General features: G+C 42.4%; 1 protein-coding gene across 4 annotated transcripts in view; it reads right to left on the reverse strand.

Annotated features, from left to right (window-relative positions):
• Positions 1 to 14,600: 14,600 nt before the first annotated feature.
• F13A1 (coagulation factor XIII A chain) overlaps positions 14,601 to 26,587 on the reverse strand; it is a 102,357-nt gene continuing 90,370 nt past the window's right edge. For all 4 annotated transcript variants that reach the window (XM_083826173.1, XM_083826172.1, XM_083826174.1 and 1 more), the window contains 3 exons: positions 23,355 to 23,515; positions 20,709 to 20,845; positions 14,601 to 16,849 (listed from right to left, as the gene is read on the reverse strand). In XM_083826173.1, the coding sequence (XP_083682299.1) occupies positions 16,705 to 16,849; positions 20,709 to 20,845; positions 23,355 to 23,515 (443 nt within the window). In that variant the 3' untranslated portion in view covers positions 14,601 to 16,704. The remainder of the gene's footprint in view (positions 16,850 to 20,708; positions 20,846 to 23,354; positions 23,516 to 26,587) is intronic.

A 26,587-nucleotide genomic window follows, 5' to 3' on the forward strand; every position in this document is an offset into this window, starting at 1 on the left:
GAACATTGTCCCAGTGACGTTAATGAGCTTTGCAACCAATCTTTGTTGACTTCTAGTCATACTAGGCATACTCAGAGCCAAGGGGTTCAAATCAAGCACAAGCAAAGTAACACACTACTATAAGCCAAACATCTCGACAGGCAAATTCTGACTTGCTGATCATAACATTTCAAGTCAAATACTCCAAAATTACTGATGCCTTTGCTGTGTAAAAATACTAATTTCTAGTCAAAAACAGAAACACAAAAAGCCTTGCAAAATCCAAAACTCTCTCTGCAATATATATGAACAATACTGACTTGAATTAGGACTTCCTGCATATTACAAATATAAAGTTTCAGCAATTCAAGGGGTGATATATGGTGCTGAAACATTCTGATCATTCTGGATATGTATTCAAAAAAAAAAAGTGACCAGAATTGTGATAGATTTTTATTTTTATGTCTGTGCTTATGCAGACCTACTAGTCGCTACAGTTGCTCTTCTTATAGTAGCAGGCAATGAGATTCTGTATGTAAATTGTGTTGCAGACTCATTAGTGTTACTGCTGCCTGGTTGCTAGCTGAGACACCAGTTCTGATTTAGGGTATTTTGACACTTAGCAACAAACTAAGCTTTAGTGAGCAGGTGGCTGAGCCAAAATAGTAGCAGAGTTCACAGTTAGCTGAAATAATAACAAGGAATTGCTGGTCAGAATATGCTTTCTTTCTTGATTTATTAAAACAGCCCAGGAAAAGCTCGTTTGTGAAGGATCCACTCCCATGAGACACCTGCTTCAAAACCACTGCGGTACAGGTGTGTTTCTCTGCATGCATGGGAACAATTCCCACAAGAGGACTGCATCCAGTAGACCTGTTCAACTGTGGTGATCAAAGTACTCAACAGTACGTGTGTCCCGCTTGTTCAGAAGACCTTGAACAAGTTGGTTTTCATCTCTCCCAGCAGCCTATGGCTGCTTTCTGGATCTGCAACTGTAAATCCACCCTCCGTTTCAGCCTGAAGAAATGGGGGATGTCTCAGCTGATCTGTTGGACAGTCTCTCCCAGCTCTTGTGTGGTGTTTCCCTTTCTCTCTCCCTGCTCAAGCTGTACAGAGCGGCTGAGGACATCCACCCTTCTTCTGAGTGATACCTCAGTGATACCTCAAACTGGGGACCTCCTTGCACTGGTTTCCAGACCAGCTATCACAGTTAACTGTCACCTGTCAAACATCATACACAAAACAATTTTCCAAGCAATGGAGACAGCATGAAGCTGTCACAGTGTTGTGCAGTGACCAAAGTCTTCCTCTTTCTTAGAGAGGAGAGCATTGCACCTGCCAGCAAGCCCCTCTCAATGTGCCAGAGAGACAGATCAAAACAAAAGAAAAGCCACAATTTGAGGAGAGCCCAACTATCTGCTTCAGGCAACGCATACTGTGTTGTATGCTTTGCGCACTCTTTCCTTACTCCTTTATGCTATGTGTTTGTCATCTAATGCAGGGGTATGAAACCCAGGGCTGAATGTCAGGCACAGCCTGCAAATTCACCTCATATAGCCTGTGGCCACCCAGTTCTTTTAAAACATGACCCTTGGCTTGCCCAAAGCCCTGCATTCCCAGGGTGGCTGTCTAACAGCAGTTCAAGGAGCACCACGGCCCTGGGTGAAAAGACAGGTCCCCATCCTGGTCCTGAGGCCAGAAGAATGCTCTTGGGAGGTCAGAGCATTCATCCCGGCTGCTACTCGCAGCTCCGTGATTTCATTGCGTGGCCATGAGCAAGCCTGTTCCAGAGTTCTTATGTTCTGCAAAATGGGTCTAGAAATAGAAATTCTTGTCATGTGCGAGACTTGCCATCTGTTTGGGAACCTTGCTGGCAGGTTCACCGGCTGAAAGTTAAGTGTTAAAGGCTCTGCATGGGAGAATGAGAAGGTATTTTGGGGGTTGGGTTGGGGTGGTACCTGGCAAAGCCTTGCAAGGACACATTCAGTAACTGTGCCAAGAGTGGAGGGGCCTGGCGGCACAGCCGTGGTGCAGACTGCCGCAGGTATTTTCTGCATGCTGATTTGGACACAAGGCTCCATATTTAGGTGTGTAGGCCAATGACTAGAAGCTTCTTGATTACCCTGCGGCAGACATCCATTTTCTTGGTCACTTCATAAGGGGCATCTGACCTGAACCACTTCAGAGGGGAAAACCTTGTTTTCAGAAGGCAGAGGAACATTCTCGGGAGGGTAGAGGGGGTGGGGAGAAGGAAAAAAAAAAAAGTAAACAAACAAAAACCCCCAAGATTTCTTGCAGTGTCTCAGTCTGAGTTTGCAAAATCACGAATCACTTTTGAAAATCTTGACAGTTTACATTTATAGATCACTAGGTATAAGGAACTAAGTTTTATTAACATTTCCAGAAGAAATCAATGAAGATATTGCAGAGAATTATGATCCCAATGAGGAAATAAGCTGCAGGAAAAGAGGAATGGTTAATATGCAAGGAGCTTTTCTCAGAAAAATACCACTGCCATTATTAGGAAAGCATGAGGAAAAGCGATATATAACTCAGGACATGAGTGAATTGTCTGGCTTAGGGGAGAACGTAAAGGAGGATTGTTTTTTAAAAAGTTATTTTTAAAACGTAAGCAGGTCTTTAAAACACAGGCAAGCACTCTGCATATTACATTCACTAGCACAGGGAATTCAACAAATGAACAGTGACCCCGAAGGGCTCCATCCCAGATGATAATTCTCATGCAAGGGGTATTTAAGGGCACCCCTGGGGCTGCATGGAGATTGGACAGGGACCTCTGCGACAAGTGCACTGCAGTAAGAGAGAAAGAATGATCAGCCAAATCTGTGTTATAGACTGGAGTTAACAGAATAAATTTAACCCTGCTGTTACTGGTCGGATCCTGGAATTGCTTATATGAGCACCTATCCCTGTTATTGCCATGTGTTAAATTAGATTATTTCTTAGCAATAGCACTTGAAGAGCCCTTCACAAGGTAGGAAGAAGAGACATAAAGCATGGACATGCTGTAGGTGGCCCTGCTTGAGCAGCAGGGGTTGGACCAGATGGCCTCCAGAGATCCCTTCCAACCTCAGTGATTCTGTGATAAAAAAACATGAGCTTGGCATCCCTGTGAATTGAGGGAGGGTTATTCTCTCTCCATCATGAGGTGAAGAAAGCTGATGTCCTCTACAACTAAAACCCATCTTGCTGGAAGTTATCTCACATGGTTTTCACCCTTGTTTTTGCAGGCCCAACTTGAGATATCCTAAGGGGCCAGTACTCAAAGCTGTTGGACAGCTGACTGCTTCAGAGGTGCCTGAGGATGGGTGTGCACCTGTGTGCGTAATGCATGTGTGTCTGGAGACACTGAGCACACTGTGGTAGATGGTGCACAAACATTCAACCAGAGTAACTTGAAAGACTGCCTAAGACAACAAGAATGCAGGGAAACAGCTTTGGCAATGGATAGATGATGTTGAGCCAGAAGCACTGAACCTTGGGCTTCTGTTGCTCTTGCCCTCCCATCTCAGTGCCTGATTTCTGAGCTTCACTAAGGTACTCAGGGCTACCCAGCCGAACAAATACCTGAGCCAGGCTCAGAGCTCAAAGGTATTATGGATCTTCCTGTCAAACCTCCAGGGGACCAAACTAAAATTCAAGCTAAAGGATATATAATGTACCTTACCACGAAGTTGATTCATTTTCATGTCAACAATCTCTACATGCTTTTTCAAAAATAAGTAGTTCAGTTTAAAGGGAAACCAATTGGTAATGCTTTACAATCAATAGTAACTAAAGCGACTGACTCAAAGGCAATAGAAAACCATCAAGGCTGTAGCAATAGAATGAAACAGGCTTTTATGTAAGTATAGCTGTGGCTAATTTTGAATGGAAAGCATCATAACCTTATTGCATGTTCTTCTAGTGTGCCAAGAAAGCTGTATCAATGCTGCTCCAGATCACTCCGAACCATACTGGAGCAGCCTTCAGTGTAGCAAAAGGACTGACAAATGTGTTGAGGGAGAAAACACAGGTGAAAGGTGTTTCCAAGGCTGACATAGAAGTAAAAACGTTGATCTCTGATGAAAAAAGAAAACCTGGCTGGAGCATGGAGATGTTTTTTTCACTGTACCTGTGACACACCATTGCTAATTTGATCTACTCCTCCAGCAAAATTTCTGAGTCAAAGATGACACAGAAGTGTCTTGAGTTCAGCATTTGCACTAGCATTAAATTAAATCTATCAAAGATTCATTTAGGATACAAGCATCCAACATGGGCTAATTAAAAGTAGATCCCTGTTTCAGTCAAATGGTATTTCTTAGTCAATAAAGAGCATAAAGCCAAACCAAGACCTGATGTAAACTACTCCAACTCTAACACCACAGCTACTTTTTGTATTACTCTCCCCCATTTTACTATGAACAAAACTTAGTTAATATTGTTTCTTTTAAAAGCTGGCACATTATCATTGCTCTTGTACATGTTTGGGTAAGATGCATCTCTTCCTGAGAGGGGCAATGTGCTTTCATTGAAGCCAGCTGGAGCTAAGCACTTTTTACTTGGTACCGTTCAGAAACATGTTCATACCACTCTGCAAATAATCCCCTCACCAGAAGCAACCAGCTGGGGCATTCATTGCTGGAGATGTTATGTTACACACAAACTACCTTGTGTATATTATTTTACTTTATATACAGAATTTATAACAATCTGATGTAATAACAACATGTTTCTAAAGTGTTTTAAAATCCATGGCCCAAGCAAGTCTTTGGGCGGGGGGGGTGGAGGGGGTAAGACAACTTTCTGACCATCACACATAGTTTTTATTTTGAAGCCAAGTTAAGACTTAGTCCACATTTTGAAAATTGTTTTCTTATATTATTTCTCCCCATTTTTGTGTCCTTGCAAGTGTGAAGTCTTTGTAAAAAAAAAAAAAAAAAATCAGGATCACTTCCTGAAGTCTACTGGCCCAGGCTAAAAAACACCAATCCACGCTAGCAAGCATTATGATGGCTGTAAAACCAGGGAATAGAGAACTGACTTTCATGCAGATGCTCAAAAATCAGTTTCAGAGATAAGTCAGCCTAACTTATCCTGAGTCACCTTCCAGATCTCTCTCTGGTTGGCCTTACCACCTTCCTTGATTGAAAGATTTATAAGCAAAATATAAATAAATTCCCCTTTCTCTGGTCTCAGCAGTGGGTTCAGTTGTTTCCTACTGTATGGAGTTATGGTCCCTCCCTTTTCACAATCTTTGATTTTCTTCCAATTAATGCCCTTGATTTTCCTTTTTTTTTTTTTTCTTTTTGAAATCACCTGAAGTTAGGATATGTGACATCAAGGGAACAAACAGACTTCTGAAGAATATTTACCAGTTTTTCTTTGTGTTATTATCTATCTTTTCTGCTGTACACTGGCAAGACTATTGCTGCTCCTGGACCTGACTTTGATGACCCCTGTCCTTTACCAGGAGCATAGTAAGGTGGATTGTAAGAGTAAATGAGACCTACTGTAACTGAGTCAGGCACTGATAAAAGATCTCAAAATTCGTGATGCAGAAGAAATGAGGAAGAGGACAGTCACTGATATGTTTTAGTTATTTTATGTTCTTATATGTTTCTTAGTTTTTATTTTCAAGGAACAGAGACAGAAGCCCAGAGTCCAAGCTCTCTCCTTGCTGATTACAGTGATGGGTGTTTATGGCCAAGTAAATTGGAGGGGAATGGATTTTCTGATCTCTGTTGGGACAGGTACTTGCCAAACTTAATTGAGTTACATCCCAGACACAGTAACTTTTAAATCCAGGCTTCAACTCCATCACCACAGATTTCTGTCACACCCCAGCCCCAAGCTGGTAAGCTTGCTGTGGGGCTGAAGGACTGAACATCTCTGGACTCTGCTACATATTCTCAGTTGTACTGTGTGAGCCCAGCAGCCTTGTCATTTATGACTTTCCCTAAGGAAGCTCACTAGGCTGAGATTTGTCTCAAATCGCCAATCCTACTGAAAGAGAAAACTGTTCTACTTGTGTCATGACTGTCTGGATACACAAAATCTATGAATAAGTAAATAAAATAAAAGATAAGGACCAGACAACAAAGTCCTTCTGAAGTTAGTTATTTCAATGGCCCACTGCTTCAGCCACTGTTATTGCACCCAGAGCAGAATGGGATACTCCAAAGCTGCCCTGCAGACAAACTACGCTCCACGCATGCCGCCACAGAAGTTGAGGGCTGAAGGAAGGGATCCCATCACTGGAATGATGTCCACAGATATCCCATGCCTGGGCCAGGATTTCTGCCTTCTGCCCTTTATCTCCGTGACAATCCCTCTTTCTGCTTTTTGTGGGCACTGCAGCATGCCTGAGGTTTCTGCCCTACATTTGGTAAGGCCAAGCAAGGTGAGGGAGCCTCAGCCAGGGCTGGGGGAAGGCTCCAAAGAGCACCACAAGCTCCAGCTTGTCCTGCTCCTCCTCCCTGCCAGCTCTTCAAGCACTGCTCAGAAAGCAGTTACTCTTTCTTCACCAGCTTTCTGTTGTACACCTCCTGAAAGAGTTCACAAATCTTCATGACTGCATTTACCCACAACACAGAGTGGTGAGAAGTCAGAAGACTTACCTCCAAACTTGGGATGCTCAGTTAACAGCAGATTTTTGAGAGGAGTTAGATTTCCTGTTGCACTTTATGGATTCAGTGTGTGACCCTCATTAACTTCCCCAAAGCAACGAGTACGCTGCATCTGCAAACGGGAGCCCTGTGCCTGCAATCAATCACCCAGAGCTGCAAATACCTAATCAGTCATCCCAGCTGGCGCTATCAGCCCTCCACCAGAGGAGGACGGTGGCAAAGAGCACACACAGCCTAAACAGTCATTACCTTCATCTTGTTCTTCTGCTAATCCCTCCCCTTACCCACCACATTTTCTCCCACCCCTGCAGGAGATGAGATGGGCACCCAGCAGGCAGGGGCTGCACTCACCTCCTGCTTGCCCCACCACACCGTCCACCCATCCTGGCCTATTTCTGGAAGGACTATTTCTGGGGGAAAAAAGTGTGTGACTGACATGTACGAAAGCCATGACAGTGCTGCAAAGTGCCTGGCAAGATCAGTCATGCACTCCAGTTTCTGAGCACTTGAATTTGTGATCTGCTAATGTCTCCTATGTAGACACAGCGAGATTAAGGGAAGATGAGTATATAGGAAGGGCAAATTTCCCAGACCCTCTTCACACACTTGGACCTGTCAGCTCAGAACTGCCAGCCATGCACAAGAGACAGAACCAGGGGGAACACAGCTGCTAAAATCTTGGGAAGATTGCAGCTTTAGCCCGTGTCTGAATGCGCAGCATGTGGCCCGGCAGCACTATTATTTTAGCTTACGGCTTGTTTCTCAGCGCCCTTTTCCTCAGTGCCCCCTAGCTCATTCTTTCTGCAAATCCTATTAAATGTTGCTTTTCATAACTGCATAGGATCTAGTTCAAGATCTGATCAAGTAGCACCCTATTTGACAAATCAATCCACTGAGTAAATTGTGCAGTAGCATCCTGGTCAGCAGGTACAAATTGGGCTCTCAGCAGTTTCTCTGACGCAGTAGAAAAGCCAGAACAGAAGCAGAAATTGTGCAACCTGTTACAGGAGTTCTCAAACACAGGCCTGCTTAGAATCATGAAAAGCAGCGAAAGGAAAACCAAGTAAAATTATTGTTGTCATGGAAAAGCATTCGCATAGACAAAAGGAAAATACACCCCACTTTCTTTTGAATCCAGATTGGCCTACTAAGATCTGATGCTGTAGGTACTGCTGAATGTGTTCCTCATTAATTGTGCGATGCTGCTCTTGCTCTCAAAGCCAGAGCTGCCTCTCTTGGTGTTTTCTGCTTGGAGACTAGGTAATATCCATTCTATGTTCAATACAGAAGATGTGATAGAGCAGATTCACATTGGTCTAACAAGCTGAAGTACTCAAGCTATCAGTAATGGCACTTGGCCAAAAGCTTGCAGCCGATCTGCTTGAAAGCAAAGTGAGCACATTCCATGGGTTTTGCTACTCTGCTGTAATGTCACTGTTACAATGTTCTGCAATACAGTGGAAGAAACCTGAAATACAATGAAACCGCATTCACCTTAAGACAAATCGTTCCCACACGGTTTACTTGATCAGAGAAAATCTTTAAAGACTTGCATTTACTTTTTGGTGAGCCTTTGGTTGCGTCCTCTGAAGTGGGTGAAATTGGACTTGTGCATCCATTCCAAATGTTGCACTGCTGGTGACTTGGATGCCTGATCTGGGACTTCCCAAAGTATAGCATACTTCTGGCTGCAAAGGACCTACACTGGCACCTCCCAGGAGAAGAAAATAACTCTTCAGTGGAGTCTGGGCAGCTCCAGCAACTGCTGAGCCATTGGAGCCAATCCCCACACAGATGTCCAGAAATAGGAATCCAATAAATGCCTGATATCAGAATTGCTGTCCTGGTAGCTGCCTAGTACCTCTCTTTAGAGGGGAATTCCAGCTCTGACCAAGGAGAAGAACAACATTGCCAGGGTGGATTGCTTCCCAGGTATTTCCAGAAGACTTGGGGGAAAAACTGAATTTCTTCTCATCAACTTCAGTCCAAACCCATTATGTCATCTGTATGAAGAAAGGAGAGGATGAATGAGGCAGAAGGAAATAGACATGTTTGCTATGCAAGAAGGTGTGTGAGCTTTCAAGTCCCTTTTGTGATTCAGGGAGAGAGATACCAATGTTTGGTATGTCACTGGTGACATAAAGGAACCAAAGTTCACTTGGTGACAGATTATGGGCATCAGAAATAAAACTGCATAACCAATTTGCCTGCTGACCTTTGTGTTGTTTTTCATACAATCTATTCTGATCCTCTCCCCATTTTTGTCCCTGGTTGTATTATTTGTTCTCTGGCAATCAGTGACTAATACTTAAAAATCACATTGTATGGATTATCAGCATTCTGTGCCCTATAGGATGTAATACCCAAACTACTGAACATGAAAAGAACAGAACCAAACATCCCACGTTGGAAGGGACTCACAAGGGTCATCAAGTTCAACTCCTGGCTCCACACAGGACCACCCAAAAATTAAACCATGTGTCTGAGAGTGTTATCTAAATGCTTCCTGAACTCCAGCAGGCTCAGTGCTGTGACCGCTGCCCTGGGCAGCCTGTCCCAGTGCCCATCCACCCTCTGGGTACAGAACCTTTTCCTAACACCCAGCCTGACCCTCCCCTATCCCAGCTCCATGCCATTCCCTCGGGTCCTGTCGCTGTCCCCAGAGAGCAGAGCTCAGCACCTGCCCCTCCTCTCCCCTCATGAGGAAGCTGTAGACTGAATGCAAGACACAACAACTGGCCTACAATGCAAGCTATTTTCTTGGGCCTTTAAAAAATGACTTGTTGTGAAGGGGTCTAGTTGGTCCTCTATGCTGGCAGAAATGGTTTACTGACAAAAAGGCAGTGAGATGGATCTCCTCCTTCCATAAAGCATTGAGGTCATATTTCTCTAAGAAGAGTTGCAAAATATTTTAACTGGTGTGAGGAACCAGAGGTGCACCAACCCCCAGGACACTTTTCAGCATGCACAACCCACTTTGGTTCAGGGCAAACACTGCACAGGGTGCATGATACTGGAGTAGCCTCAGGGCCACACTGAAGAGACAAATTAAGGAAGGAAGAAGGTGTGGGAAATGTGATGGAGAGAGAAGAAGCCGGTTTCATTTTGTTTGTACCGGTAAGGTGTCAAAGTACTGCAAAGATGAATGCGGTGTCTTTACCTTGTCCACTAGTTCATTGGGTTTGCAGAGGTCAGACTAATTAAAGGCTGAACAAACTACATGCTCTGTCCTACTTAAAAGGTAAAAAAAATAATAATAAAAAAATCCCCAAATAACTGTCTTACAATAGCATCCTGTTACACAACTTCACTAGAAATACAGCAGTAAGACACTGCATATTTATTTTACTTCCTTATATCCCTGACCCCCCACAAAGTGAAGTCTGTTTTCTTTTTTTTCCCTTCTTTTCCCACTTAAATGATGGCTTTTCTCATTTGCCTAACCTCACACTTTCAGATGTGACCACAGTTGGATGCAAGTTAATTTGCAGCTTGATGATGACACTTCCCCAGTGCTAAGTGTCTCTGAACACAAGGGCAAATTTTTTTTTTCCTTGGACATCAGTAAGTTTGATGAGGCCAACAGAGCATTGGGAGCAGGGTTTATTAGTTAAAAGCTCTTCCAGAGCTAGCTGATTGGAGCACATTGTTTTATAACGCAAAAACTGTGGCTACTTTACTTAACCAGATGAAAAGCAGAAAATAACTCACTAGCATGTTGCACTGGGGTTTACAATGACCCTATGCGAAGCTTACCATAGTATGTGAAAATGTCTTTCTATAAACTAAACTGTTTAGGCAGCAGAGGCTTTGAAACATCTTTATAGTAGTAACTAAATTAGCTCAAGTTGTTTGCTGTATAAAGGACAACAAACCCAACAAACTTAGAAGTTTACCTTGCTGTTTGCTTAGAGTACCACTACGGCTGCCAATGGGATTTGGAGCCAGTTTGCATGAATGTTGATGTACATTGTATTTGGTTAAAAGGAGGCAAATTCCCAAAAGATGCATCTTGGTACAATCACAATCATGGCTACAGCTAGATTCATGTAAAGATGCCTTCGAAGCTCAAACTGGACTAGAGTATGCCACACTAGAACAGCATGAGATTTTCCTGCTGATTAGAAACTGGACTTGTGGGAGAGTAGAGACATTTTTCCTTAAAGCTGTGCTATTAAGAGTTCACACCATGGCTTCTGAACACGTGTTTTGACTGTTGCTTACAGTGTATGGTCTATTTGTGCCTCCTATGGAGGGACAAGTAGTGGTATGAATACCTCTGTAGCAGTACGCCTACACAGGGAAATATCAAAGGCTTCAAGACACAGACTGAATTGTCTGTACAGATCTTGGCCATGCAGCTACCACAGATGCTGATCTCCTGGCCACCTCTCACACCTTCTGACCAGGAACATGTGTTTGAAATAGCAGTGTACAGTGCTGTGGTCTGCATCAGAATCGTCTTGCAGCATAGATTTTTTTCAGCTCAGTTTTGTCTGAAGAGGTGACTGAAGAGCGCACCAGAAGCTCTGCAAGTGCTGATAGCCATTCAGATGAGTCCAATAAGAACTCTCTGAAATGCAGTATACCTATCAGGTTCTCAACATGAGCTGATTCACTGTACAGATCTGCTTCTGTTAATCTTATTAATGCAAATATTGCCTAAGCATACTAAAATTGAGTTACAGTTCCCCATAGTTACCCCTCACTCCATGAGGTCTTGACTGTTCAGTTGTCAGAAGTTCACATAGCATTTTACTATTATTCTGCAGGCTATTTCCAAACAGAGGAATTCTGTAAGGAGAAAAAAGCAACCCGAACAACACCACACAGTCCTTGTCATAGTGAAATGTACTTACTTTGAAGAAAAGCAAAATACAGGTAAAGTTAAGAGCATCTCAGAACCTTATGTATCTACACAGTGATGAAAAGTCAGATGCTTTTCAAATATTAATGCCCTATTTCTTACCAGTAGGTTGTTCTAGAAAGCTGACCCATGGTCTTTTCAAGGCAGTCACATTGGTGGTTGTGTGAGATAGTGGGGTATTTCATGAAACAATGCAGCAAAAGAGTAAAATGTGTTCAACTTTGAGCTTTTAACCAGGGCAAGTTTTAAATCCATTTGTTTCAGTTGCAGTTGTGTCCAGGTTTAATCTAATGAACTTGGATCCCAACAGACTCACCTTCCACCTGCACAGGTAGGCTACTCACAGGTAGGCTACTACTACTACTCATTAGTAGTGTCCTTTCAAAATACAGATGCTTAAAACAGATATATAACTTTTAAATGATACTTAAAATTGCATGATACTGGGAGAAGTTCAGAGGATAGAAAAAAGAACAATCACAGGTGTGGAACAGTTTCCATGCACAAAGTGACTAAATGAAAAATACTCAGGATTTGAAGGAAACACAGTATAGAGGCCTATGAAATTACAGCCAGCATGTCAGAGAGGGAAGTTCTCCCTGACTCTTCCATTACCAGAGCTACACATTGTAAAAAAAGGTTAGTAAGAGAATGAGGTTCAAAGCAAATATGAGATGGTTCTTCTTATCTCTTACTAGCATATCTGGGGAACAATTTGCCCAAGCATGTGGTATATGGTAAAAGCTAAATTAGCTACAAAAGCTCACAAAAGAGAAAGACACCAAAGCCACTAAATATAGAGAAAACAACACATTTGTTCCCAATAAGGGGGCTACCACAACATAAGCAAAACACCTGCATCTGCAATGCCACTTGCTACTGGTGCAGGTTTCACTAGACCAGACATTTCCTACTTCTCGTGTTTAGGGGTGTCATGGTCTACTTGGGTCTCTCAAATTTACAGGGAAATGTACTTTGTAAATTAAGCTTTGTTTTATGAGATTATTGGGAAAGAAAACAAACATCAAACAACGGCTCAGTCTCCTTTGTATGGACTAGTCTATCATATTCATTAAATCAGCTCCTAATTCTTGAGGCTTCTAAATCACAAGTTCTGTAATTCATGTAACTCATGCATCTATGGGCAAAATAGTTTCCTAGTTGAGAGCAAGATTGCTCATTCTTTTCCCTTCTCCCCTACCCACAGTGCAGGTATGCCCTGTATCACACCAGGAAGCACAAAAGCCTCATCAGTCCAGCTGCTGTTGAATCTGCTTCAGAAGATTTTTCAGTAAGCTGACATATTGACACCTTCCAGTTTGGAAGTTGGTCTATACCATTTCCATAATTTAGTGGATTCTGAAGAAACCTCCAGACAATTAATATGCAAGGCTTATGGCTGCAGGAGACAGCAAGCATCAGTTGATAGTGGCTGCATAATAACCTTTAGAACTTCCTGTCTATCATGCCTTGGCTACGTATTGCTCTGGCCTCGACCTAGTGGCACTGCTCCCAGCATACATCAGCTGTGTGTTAGCCAAAACCAGAGCAGGAGTTGTGTGAACAGTCACAGGGGATCACTTTTATTCCCTGACCAGTACTGGGGGTGCTGCAGATGACTTAGGGAAACTGCCGAGCCCAGCCTGGACCTTCTCCTAGCACACACAGCTGGTTTGCAACTACTGATTGCCTTGCAGTCCCCAGTTTTCCAGCCTCCAAGCCACCTTCTGAGTTTCCTTTCCCCATGTGATCTGCCAGATTTGCAGACAAAGCTTGTTTCTAAGACTAGCTGTGGACCTCAGTATGGGCTTGCAGACTTACCTGCAGAGGGGATGAATCCATGTGCTGCTAGCCTGTGTCCAGCTCCAGCGACTGCCAGGAGGTTTGCCTTCTGACACCTCTGCCGCTCTCAGTCACTCTGACTCACTGCTCTTTCAGTACCCTGCGATGAATCCCATCAGGCCTTACAGACTTATATGCAGGCCCCATAGAGTTCTATGCATCCAGCTGGAGCAGCAGATCCCACACAATTTCGAGGTTGACTGTGAGTTTATCGTTACCACAGCCATGGTCCTCCAACTCAGGGCTCTGGGGGTCCCAGAGCCCATCACCGGTGTTAAAGACAGGCAAAGAAGGCATTAAATGTCTCTGCTTTGTTTACATTCGCATTTGTGAAGTGACCATCCTTATCAAGTAATGGACCAACGTATTCTCTGGCCCTCCTTTTGCTGTTAACATATTTGAAAAAGCCCTTTTTATTGTCCTCCACAGTACTGGCCATCTTCAACTCTAACTGAGCTTTGGCCACGTGAATTTTCTCCCTACAATGGCAAACAGCATCTCCGTAGTCCTCCCACCTCGCTTGACCTCACTTCCAGCAGCCATACGCTTCCTTTTTCCACCTAAACTCTAGAAGATCGCTGTTCAGCCAAGCTGACCTATCATAGCACTCACTGCATCTCCAGATTTTAGTCAGGCACCAGCCCACGTACAGGGGATGAGTAGTTGAAAACCTAAAGGCCATCCTCCTTTTGTCCTTAGGTTTTTGTAAGCAGCTCTGTTCCGAGCGAGCTGGCCAGCAATGCCAGAGCTGTTGACATCACTGGCCTCCTTCAAAGTCATCACTGAACTTCTTTTTGCTCCCACATAACCCTCTGTAAACTACCTTAAAATATTTCCGATCTCCCAGTGAACTTTATTCGGTTTAATGACTGTTAGTAAAATGCCTTAAAATATTTAGCTGAGAAGAGCACACTTTAGAAGTGGGATGCAGGTGAGGTTTCATTAGGAGCACATTGGCCTTTTTAATGGGCTCTGACATGTTAAAGTAATTTCCAGGGGAAACTGGGGATTCTCTTTGCTGGCACAGTGTTGTGCTCTTGAAATCGTCAGCTCCTCCAATTCATTTGCAAAGGCAAATAGTCAAACCAAGCCTGTACATTTATTTATTTATTTATATTTAAATAAAGCTAGGGCTTTCTCCGTTGCACCAAAAAGGCACCTTTAACAGCATGGCTCAGAAGCAAATTTTTCAACTTACTCTTACACTTAAGATGCAGCAAATAGCGTCTATAGTGCTATGACATAGAAAAAGTGACTGATTAAAACACAGAACACATGATGCAAGTGCAATCAGATATGCTTTATTTTAAATTCCTATTACACTGTAGTAATAAAAAGTCTAGAATGGAAAGCAGGTTTATAGGCAAGAGCAAAAAATGGATAATTTTATTAGGTGATGTAGACTCTGGTAGAACTGCTTAATTACTTAACAGAGATTGTCACTGTGCATTTACAACATACTGTTCAGTCCCTCATGCACCAGAGGACTTCTGTAGGAGGCTTTGACATTGCAGAGTGTATAAACGTGGTCCCATAAGCTGTACACAATACAGGTGTAACCATGCTTGAAGCAAAAGCCCCAAAAGGTCTGGTGTTCCTGGATCCAGGGTTACTCACTAAGCATGTGAGGTATGAATCTTTGCTTTGCTCCACATACTTTAGCAAAAGAGCAGCCTGCATTTCTCCTCCCCTGGGCTTACTTATTTTTAACAGCTGGTCACCACTTTTGTAGAAAGCAATGTGTGGCAAGAAGGGGAGCAGAAGGCATGTCATCTCTCCTGCTCTCTCACTTATGAGACCATAAAATGACATGGCCATGCACAGTACAATATAGCCACAGTTTTTAATAAGCACAAGACTCCTTGTAACTTCTTTGGAAGCTCAGTTATCTCAACCAAGCTGTTAGTATGGGATATGCTCTTACACACTTTGGCCAGTGGAGAGCCACCACACGCGACTGTGGCTTGCACATATTTGCCTCATTTGAAAAAATATCCTGAGAAGGAATTTGGGAGAGATAAGAAATGACAACACACACTCCTGCTCCCCTAGCACAAGGGGGTTCATGGCTAAGGATGGAATGGCACCCTACATGGGAGACTAATGGAAAACACAGATCCAGGACAGCCTCTGGGCCAGAAGGGCCTCAGGAGAGGAGCGAAGCCATAGCAGGCCCCGTTGCATCTCACAGAGGAATATGCACCAAGCAAGGCAGGAAGCTGACCCAGCTTGCAGAGTTTCTGATTCTTAGGATGCATGTTTATTCCTGTAAGCTGAGCTTCTGTCCCTAAATCTTCCTGGGGTTTTCCATGTAACGGGTCCTGATTTTGCAGTGGTCATGATTCCCAGGGAATGCTTGGGCATGGTTTAATCTAGGCTCATCCTCAAGTGGCAGTTCCAGTGCAGGATGTTTGTTAGGCTTGTGGGGCTGGAAAGCTGCCCCTCAGTCCCCTTCGATACTCTCTCCTCTGCCCCATGTACAAGCTGGTGGGGCCTGGACTGCTCTGGGGCAGGGGACCCCCTCAACACACACACAGAAAATGGGGCTATGAGGTTTAGGAGAGAAGAAAAGGCAGAAAAGGATGGAGAGCACAACCATATGCAAGAGATGTGACCAGGAAATGCAAGTTTGGTGGGACAAAGTCTGAGCAGGGGCATGAAAAACTACTTATTTTCAGCAATCAAAGGAAAGGAATAGCAAATTAACAGCATACAGGATGGGCAAAGGGCGTGAAACAAAGTGAGTATTGTATGGGTGCAAGCATGCATGAAAGAGCAAGAGAAAAAGCATAGTGAAGCAGCAAGTAGGAAAAGGAAGCTGGAAATACTCTGGAGATATCAAACCCTGAGAGATGATTCCAGCAAAGCATGCTGTCCATGAACTGGAAAATTATAACACTGTCGGATAAAGCAGTCCTGCTAGCTAGAAATACCTGTTTTTATTGCAGCCAGAATGATCTACCATAAGGTTGTGTAATTCACTCTAAGAATTTATAGCACTGGGTTCTTCCTTTTTTCTTTTCAGTGAAATATCAGGCCTTAATTAAAACTAAAGTTCAGACTACTTTGGTGAATGAAGCCTTTCAGATTCCCTTGCAGCACTAATGCAAAAGACCATAAATACAAGTGAACTACAGCAATAATATGGCCTAAAATTGCCTTTGATTACGTGTATCTAATTTTGAATCATTCACCATTCAGATCCTTTTTTACTCTCTCTTCCCAGTGTTGTTGGTTACTTTTTCATATCAAATTTTGTGCAACACAAAGGACAACCAAAATAACAAAAAGCAGATTTCTACCTCTGTCTCTGTTTTCCTCTTCTAATGTGATATTTTGAAATATAATGAGAGCTAAATGAAAGGATGAAGACAGCACCTTGGTTCATGGTTTCTGAATCTGGATGCTCAGCTCACCATACACATGCCTCAAAGCATCACAATTCAGGCTTGCAATCAGCTTTCGTAACCCTGGCCGTTTTGGGATACATTTTACTTCCCAGATCAAGGTAGAGTTTGCTGGGATTTGCCTGTAGGTAAAAAGGAAAGTAACAATATTATCGTCAGTCAACCAATGCTCTCAACCTGACCCAGAACTGGAGAAACTGCAGTTGGACAGTATTATACATTTATTTATTTTTTTTAATATTTCACTCATTCTCATAAATGTCCTATAAATTATTCCTTCCATTTTCCATTCTGCTCAGTGCTTACTCTGTCAAAGCCTTTTCTAGCCTTTCCTCCAGGCTGATTTTAAATTTCCAAAATGAATCAGGGTTCCTCTGCCTCCTGTCACTTCCTCTCATGATCACTTTCAGAATGATCTTCTTTATAGACAACATACGTTTTTTCTACCTTAAAATCCCATTTTACCTGTATATTACAGACCACAGCCTGTTGGTGATTCCTGAAATGGTTAAATAAGTCCTCACTATGAAGTAGCTAGGGCATCCCCATTCTGCAAGTTTGGCACAGTGCTGATGAGCTGATGAGTCCCTCTGCCATAGTCACAACTTCAGGGGATCTCCTCACTAGCCATTTCAGATCATTTCTTCATGTCCATACAAATAGGTCAAAGTGTTCTTGGGAGTCCTGCTGTTAGCAGTTACTCTTTTATATTATGTATGACTACTGATAAATCATAGTATAAATCAACTGTATTCTGTACTGCTCTTGATTTTTAGTTCTCACTACAATTAAGATGTGCAGAGAGCCTTGAATGTTGGTATCTGTGTTTTCTTAGAGCTTTTACTACCTTGTGTGCAAGATTTCGAAGGCTGATAGTGATTTATTATGTTTGGGGGATGTCAGGATACAGCTGCTCTAAGGGAACCAAAGGAACAGGTAGTGTAGTGGGGAGCTATTTATAAAAATGAATGTTCTTTTCCTCAACATTAAGTAGAGGATTACGAATTAAGTCAGTGTTTTCATCTCACATGGGTATGGTACTCTGTAAACAGCTAAATAAAGTGAGAGTAAAGTAAGCCTAAACTTTAGTCACAGTTGCAAATTCTCATCTTGTAGGATTTGGCTATTAGATGTGATGTCCTATGCCAGGATCAGAACAGAAAGGACTGCCCAGACTTAGCACAAGTTGCCACAAGATAAGGAGACCTATTAACTCTAAATGAGCAAGCCTGGGGTCCTCCCACCTGTATATTTGTTTCAGTGCATGTCTGTCCCTGCTAAATTAGAGGCATTCTAACTCCTCAGAGGTTAGCACGGGTATTTCTACATGGCACTACATGGCATTTTGCATATACAGTCATAGGTACCCTGGGGCATGTACCCAGTTTTAGAAAAGAAAAAGCAGAGGAAGCTCACATTCTTAGTGTGAGCATGTGCAGACTGCTTCCAGCAACTGCCTCTCCTCTTTTTATCTCTGTTCTTAATGAGATATATTCTGTTCCCCTCAGCTGGCCTGCTTTATCAGATGCCCACTAAAATGATAGCATGATAAAGCAATGACTTCAATTGCTGCACAAGGTTAAATACCATTTTTAATTTAGAATTTATGGGAATGATCTGCAAGGGATGATCTGTACAGAAAGTGATGAAGGTATTATACAGTTTTCCCATGCAGCAAGGTTCAGTCTACCTTCCTGAGCACTTGGGGTCCAGATTCTCTAAGGCTGAAGGTTTCCAGACCACATCTTCTCAGTGCCCCAGTGGGAGCAGTGCTATTGCCTCTGACTCACAGTGCTATTATCTCTGCAGATATATATATACATATGCATATATATATCTGCAGGAAGACAACAGCTGTGCTGGGAAACAAATCCTACCTTTTCCCATTTCTCTACCGTCCTACTTATAAATCACTTGCTTCTCTCTACAAATACTGATACTAGCTGAGCTCTGATACGTGGAAACACTCAAAGTGACTTACAATCTATTGTGAATGCTTTCTTGGCTAAAATCCTTTTAATGATATCCATCACTGCCTGGTTAATTCTCATCTGTCATGTAAAGACTATGCCCCATGTAGAGACTGCTGCTGCCACAGGTTTTTCTGTAAGCTGTGTTCTTCATCTGTCTCCAGCTGATAGCTAAATATCACTACATATACAGTCCTTGTAAATAGTCAAGACAGAAGCCCCCAGGCCACTTAATTCCCAGAATAAAGTTGTATCAGATGGATCACACATCCCTATTTTGCGTAGTCATCCATATGATATAGAAAAGCTACTTTAAAAATACAGTGAAGTCAAGAGTCTCATACCCACAAACAATTGCAAAAGGTACATCCCATATATGACAGTCCCTGATGGACATGGGAGAAGTAGAAGGGAAAAGCCTAGAACAGGTTTAATTCTCTTTGCAAGTGTAGTAAAGCCACCCTAATCTGATTTTCCTGGTAGAGAATTCAGTGATGAATGGTTCTGTGTAATATGCTGAGCCATCACACACCGGAGCCATTTATCACTCTGAATGCATGGAGGCAAATGTGATTATTATTTAAATAAACTACAACTGCCCCCTGTTCTGTCCTCTGTGTGTATAACCTGCAGCCTTCATTCATCTCAGAGAAGTTAAATCACAGATTTTAAAATGACTAAGCTGATCCATTTCCATTTTAAATGATGCCAAGGGCACTACTGCAAAGGGGAAAACACGGTGACTTGAGGGAAAATGACGTCTGTTCCATGAGTCATGTTTCTCCCTAACTCCTGTGCCTTTGATGCACCTGACATTTCCTGCATCCTTGAAGGTGAGAACAGCCCTTTTGCATCTTTTGGAACAAGAAGGATGCAGAACAACAGGGGAAGTTGGCACATCTGGGCAGCAATGAGGGCTACTGCTGCAACTTGCGTAACTCAGGTGGACCGTGCTGAGTCATGTTCAGCAGCATCTGTGACATACCACGTGCATAAAGCAAGCACAATATGATGTCCTTCCACAGTCATTTTTCTGTCCAGCTCCACTCTGGAGACTGGTTTTGATCTCTTTATTCCTGGCTCAGGTGCCATCAGGCTCAGACCTCCCCTACTGGCTGCAGATAATACTGACAAATTATGCAGCTGCTGAAGCACAGGCAATTTTTCAAACTCCTTTTGCACACACCTGGGGACCATCAGCACAGGTAATGATAGATAGCATCACTTCGGCTGTCCAAGAATAAGCATTGGCTGCAAAATTTTCCAACAATCCCAGTTATACATCCTGGAACTGGCTAATGCGAAGCTTATAACACTGAACTTAAATGGAAAGAGGGTATAGAGAACTACTTGTTCATCATAGGAGTACCCCTTTGTCAGCATGAAGTGCAACTGTGTATAATGAAGGCAGCTGAAAGACTTTCCTTTTACTCAGGCTTGGGAAAAAGTGCTTGCAGACCTGCTACAGCTATCCCAGCAAACTCCTCTCTATCCAACACACATTTTGTGTCTTGTCATAAGCTTGCAAAGATTATCTGAGGTACCTGAACATCTTGTGTAATCATGATTAACATGAGTGAAGAAAAGCCCTATTTGAAATGCTGCACTGGACTTGATTTACGCATACTGAGTGAGTGGCAGTAAACACTTCATGTGTAGGATAAATCTTTCTTTCTGCGTTAGCAGCTCATAGGTGCTATTGTCAAGCACTAAAAATTATGTAATACAGTGAAAAAGTAAACTCCGTCTGCATTAGCAGCTACCCGTAACCATGACACTGCTCTCCAACACCGGTACTGATCAGATGAAATGTTATCACTGCCCCCCATTGCACAAGGGACAACTTGACTCCTTCTGACTGTTGAGACCTATGGCTCCCCTGTGTATTGAATTTTAAAGTAAGGAGAGTGTCTGCATTACTCAGCACTACATTAGTTAAGTGTCTCTTGTGAGCTGTCTCCTATGAGTAAGAACCTGATGAACTCCCAGCCAGTTGTGCTTGCTTCCCTACCTGAACTCCTTTTTCATCGTCTTCAGCACTCCAGGTCCCTCGAGGCGGAGCGTGACGTCCTCCAGGCTTTGTTTCAGAGGATTAGTGAACTCCACAATCACAGACATTTCTTTATCAGCTACCATCTCACCTTGAGTCTGCATGACAAGGGAAGGATAAAGCTCCACAAGCTGATAATAATAAAATGCCTCATGGTGAAATAAGTAGGGTTAAATACACAGTACCTGCAAGGAAAAAAAGGAGGGGGAATGGAACATGTAGCCAAACAGCATGAGGCAGAGAAAGTTTAGTTAGAAGAAAACTGGATGGGCCCATAGGCTCTACCACTACAGGTGTTTCTACCCATTGCAATTTCCCTGTAAGGCATGTGACAGGTCAAGGGGCAGGCTCTTGTTTCCAGAGGAAAAACACAAATCTGCTTGCAGAGTTCTGGAGCTGAGGGTTCAACTGAGGGAGAGGCTGGTTGATCAGGGCCTCTCTCCCTTATTCTTGCCCCTCCCCAGGCCCTCTGCCAGCCTGAAAGTGCATGGCTCAGGCAGGGGTTTTCATCTTACAGCTGGCAGATCCCAGCTGGTCCATGAAAGACTTTAAAGGGCCTTGAGAAAGGTAGCTAAGGTAAAGAAGTATCTTTGAAATCAAATTAAAGCACTATCCTGGGGTCTGCAGCCCTCCTGCAAATATTTACAGAGTCTCACAGTTGCAAAAAGCTGGAAAGGCTCTGGTCTAAGGGATCGCTCATGACAAATACCAATATATTGACTGGAGCAACAAATGAGACACCCACAGCTAAGCTCTCAATAGCTTTTAGCCACGTGAATTTCAAAAATAAAGTGGTATATTCAGAAGTTCTAACCCATTAGGGGCCTTACATTCTCCTTATTTCAATTGCCCATTTAGATATGTGAAGATCACTGATACATGGGGTGGATTCAAAATCAACCTGAATTCCCATATATGCAACTGAGAGCATGACCTGTATTTGCCGAGCTTATTTTTGTAACCTAATGTCAAGCTAAATTATAATAAGGTGTAATTTCCTCAGCTGCTAACTCTGACAATCTCTTCAGACCACCAGAGAAAGATCAAAGCTGTATCTGAAGACATGAGAGGAAATACGCTTTTCATTCTTCTCCCTTACTTTCACATTAAGAACTCCAATCTGACAAAATGTCCAATGAAAAAATCTGACAAGAAACCTAGGAAGATAGTTTCCTCATATTTCTTTATAAAGCAGTAAAGCAAAGTTTCCTATATAAATACATATGTATACACACATGCACACATAAGCATGCTTAAAAAAATCCATCTATTAAAATTTCAGATTGTATTTACACATCACAAAGAAGCACAGAAGAAAGAAACACAGTTTTACTAGAAGACATGGTTATTGCATATACTAAGCATCCTTTCTTCATAAAAGCAGGGAGGATAAACTGTTCTGAAACTGAAACTGAGGATACTGTATAAGATGTTCTGTTTACATAATGAATTGAAAGAACTCTCTACTTTTAACATTTGATTATTGAAGATGGGTATTGAAGATAGCATTTATCTATCTTGTTTACCTCCTTTCTGGAATGCTCAGTTAAACGAAAAATTGTATTTGAAAATATCAATAATCTGATCAGATCATTTCTGCAGACCAAGAAACAAACCAATTTTTTTTTCAAACTTCACTGTAGTTTTGACCTACATTCTTTAAAAAGCTTTTTTCTACATTCTTTAAAAAGCTGAAGGCTGCTGTTTCATATTACTGCATATATTATTATATGGAAAACTGAACACTGTTTCAAATAAATATATGGGAGACAAAAGCTGTATAAACTTAGATTCCTTTCAAGGTATTGAATTTTAGGGATCTGCATTCATATTTATATAAAGTTTCCTGAACAGGTGTTCTGATATTATTAATTTTTTTTACTATCAGGAAAAAAAAATGATCCAAATGACATCATTCAGAGCAGATGAAGGCTCATCACTTTTGAAAATAAGGCAGTTTATTTGGATGCCCAGTTATGAACTGAGAACTCAGCTAGACTTTTTGCAGTCTTTGCCATACAACACAGGGTCCTTGTCCTATCAGAATCACCACACTTCTATAATTTCAGAGTTACCATGCCACCAACTGCAGAAATACTTGAAACTCCACTAACAGTGCATTCACAGAGAAGCAGAAAGGAATATCATGAAAGTATGATCCTAAAGGGTGTTATGCATCCAAGTTTGGAGGAAGCTTCCACAAACTTGCACAAGCCAAGCAAATTCTTCTTAGCAGTAGTGTCCTTCATTTTTCAGCAAGAGGTATCTGTGCTGCATTGCTTTAAATATAACAGACTTTTGAAGTTGTCAAAGACTTGAGTGACTTGACTGAGTAATCTCTCTTCCACGCTCTGAATTCCTCCAGCTTTCTCAGATTTTTTCCCCTCCTTCCTCCACTGAGATCACTTTAGCTCTCTATTATAGGTGATGCTGTCAGCCTCAGTCTTTAATGTAGGCTACTCAGGCTAACATACATATACACCGTCATACACTCCAGCTGGTAACTGAAGGTCTAATGTGCACACACACAGCCCCCTACCCCAGAAGCCAACCAACAGCCCATGCACAGCATGGTGGTCAGTCCCCTCCACCACAGCCATGAGATACCTTGATCCGCAGGGAAGGAATTTCCAGGACCGTTGCCTTCTGGGCAGCCAGGATCTTCCCTGTTTCGTTGATCCGTGCTGTCACAAAGAAATGAAAGGAGGCTTGGTCCAGCAGGTCACTGAGGTACTCGCTTGATGTGATGATAACATCGAAAGCACTAGCTATGGAAGAAAAAGAAAAGAAAAAATGCATCTGAAGCAATCTAATGGCTAATTGCTCCTCCTCTCATGGCAGTTACATGAGTATCTCAGAGAAAGGTGGTCCAGCACCAAAGAAGGACTTTTCTTCTCTTGCCCAAACTACCTTCATTTCTTTACCTCACCATTCCCTGTCTTGTTCCCTCTCTTTGCAATTAGGCTGCTCCCTGAGGCAGCGGCTGGGTTTGTGTACAGCCTCTGCCCATTGCCTGTCACCACAGGCCCAGGCCACTTTGGAAGGTTCCCAGCCACTACCACAAAATAAGTGAGAAGCAACACTGGCAATAATTAGCTGCTGGACACAAAGGTCTAAACCAGTTTTTGAGTGCTGTCCTTGTACATTTTTGCTTTTTCACTTTATTCCTGTACTTTCTCTGCCTCTCTTCCCTGCAGAGAGATGCCATCAGCAATGCCATCAGAGCAGCAATTTAGGGATGTGTGGACTACCTGGGAGACTACCTAGCTCTCCAGGACGTCTGGATAACTACCTTTGTCCTACACTGGACTTGCCTGCAACATTTAGTAAGCAGGGCCTCCTGTCGCCAGCACACCCTCCAGAGAGCTCTCGTGCTCCCTGACAATAATTATTGGAAGGAACAAGTCCCCCTGGGCTAGATGGTTGAGATGCAGGGAATCATTAATTTTAACCATATTGAACTGCAATTCCCAGGCCAACAATGGTGTGAGAATGTGATGCAAAGAAGCAGATCTGCTAACTAAGTGACCAGGCAGAATATATAGATCTGGAGCTCTTGCCTCTATAAACATTCATTATAGCCCTAGTAAACATATCAAGATCTCCCATCTGTTAACTATGATTATTACTGTTATATGTTATTTGTATTGTATTTGTGACATACACTGTACACACTGAGATAATTGAACTCAGTTGGGTAAATCACATTCACCCCTTTTCACTGTTTTGATCCACTCACATCAAAAACAGTTCCTTGATTTGGTTTCAAAGATATTCCCTAGGTAACCACCTGACCTGGATTTACCAGGCCAGCCTTAAATTTGCTTGATGTACTCCCCCTCCCTCCCTATCACTCTGTATCTCTTTTAAAAGAATTTCCCATAATGCCACAAATCGTAAATTATAAATGAGGCAAGGTATTTTTCATCCGTATAAATAAATAAATAAATTAGTTACAATCTAAGTGGAATTTACTTTACAGTGGAAGGAAAGAAATTTTTCTGTTTAAATTTAATCATTGCAGGAAAAAAAAAAAAAAGAAAAAAAAAATAATAGACTTCCATTTCCTTAGCACTGGCTGTGTTGGTAAGATGCCAGTACCACTCATTGCACCTGGGAAAGCCAGGGGAGACACAACACCAAGCTGCTTTACAGCCTCTCAAAAAATAGAGAAAACTAAATATAACTGAATAGATGTGAGAGCACCTTTGAAGGCACTGGAAGGTTTAAGCTATTCAAATACTCAAAGGTGTTTTCAACCCACACAGTTTCTTTAATCATTATTCTGAAAATCGTGCGTTCACTTCCTGTTTGAAAACTTAGTTTGCTTCATCTTTCAGTAGCACAGTCTGGAAGAATGCCTTTGACGCTTCTTTATTATATTGTAATAGTTTGATACCTCCAGATACATTTACCCTTAGTGCCATGAATGAAGCCTACAAATTCTGCTCGAGTGCCTCAGGAGGTATCCTACCGCAACACCTTTGACAGACTGTTCTCACACAGCTGCAAATGATCACACTGCCTCCCTTCACACTGCCCATCTGCTCTGACATGACTCCTGCCTTCACACCCTTTTTCAAGGCAAATGCAAAAGAATACATGTTCGAGTGTTATGTACCACCATCAGAGATAACTTGTGAGGGATTTTTTTGTCCTGTTGCTGGACAAAGTGCTGTGCGAGTTGATGACTGTAGTTCAGCTATGTGTTAATTTCCACTTTGAAAGATGGTGGAAAGATGGTTTAATACCTTAAAATGTCACATGGGCCAGAGACAGTGATGGGGACACACTTCTCTATACATACAAAACAAAAATAAAAACAGAAGTCATGTCCTGGTCTCTTAGGTGCATCTCTCTGGTCTGTGTTCACTCACTATTGGTCAATTTAGAGTTTACAGCACAGATTCAATAAGCTTTTCAGAAACCATTTACTTAGAAAAAATGAATGATGAGGCTCAGTGATGCTTAAAATATCACCTATTCATTTCACTTCTCGCACAGTGGAGACAGATGAACCTCAACACACTACAGAAGCTGTATTTTAGGTGGTAATAGCTTACAGAGACCTTTAGTGCAAGAGCACTTTAGTGTAAGTCCCAGAACCAAGCACAAAGCAGGGCCTGAAGGTGTAGTAGGTATTTACACATCTTCTACAGTATGGCTGAATTCTCCCCACCATATACGTGGTACAGAATTTAGACTAAGCAGTTAAAATTGATCTTTTTACTGTGTTTAATCATGTCTCCAAAAGTTTTGCAGTATTTCAAATCAAATATTTAATAACTGATGCATGTCAATATCAAACCTCACAGTGTGTTTTCATAGGCTGTGTTGGAACAACTTAATGCAACCCAAAGACAGCCCATTTCCAAACTATCTGCAAATGAGTTGGAGGAGTTACAAAGAACCTGAAAACAAGCAGCAGTCAGAGCTTTGAGGTAGACTAGAGGTGGAATTTTTATCTTCACCTGCAGATCCCTATAAATGGACATCTAGCTTATGGAGATTAATCAACTCCAAATCAAAATGTGCAATTTTAGAAAACACTTAAAGTGAGGAAGAAAGCAGAGGGGCAAAATGGGGAACCGTGATTCCTCAGAGGCTTCTCACTGAGATGAAACTGGGCCTCTCTGAGGCGAGAGGACTCACAGAGCCTCCTGAGCTGGGACAGATAGACAGGACAGGTGAGGAAGCTCAGAGGTCAGCCAGAGATGCTGTGATCCAGCACCAGATCCAGACCAGGTGGACCACCCTATGGGCTCCTAATGTTCTGCTACTCCTGGTGTGCTCAGCAGAGATCGCTTTTGCCCAGTAGCAGCATCAAGAAGGCAAAATTG

The sequence above is a fragment of the Anser anser genome (assembly GCF_964211835.1).
Source record: "Anser anser genome assembly, chromosome: 2".
Taxonomy (NCBI): Eukaryota; Metazoa; Chordata; class Aves; order Anseriformes; family Anatidae; genus Anser; species Anser anser.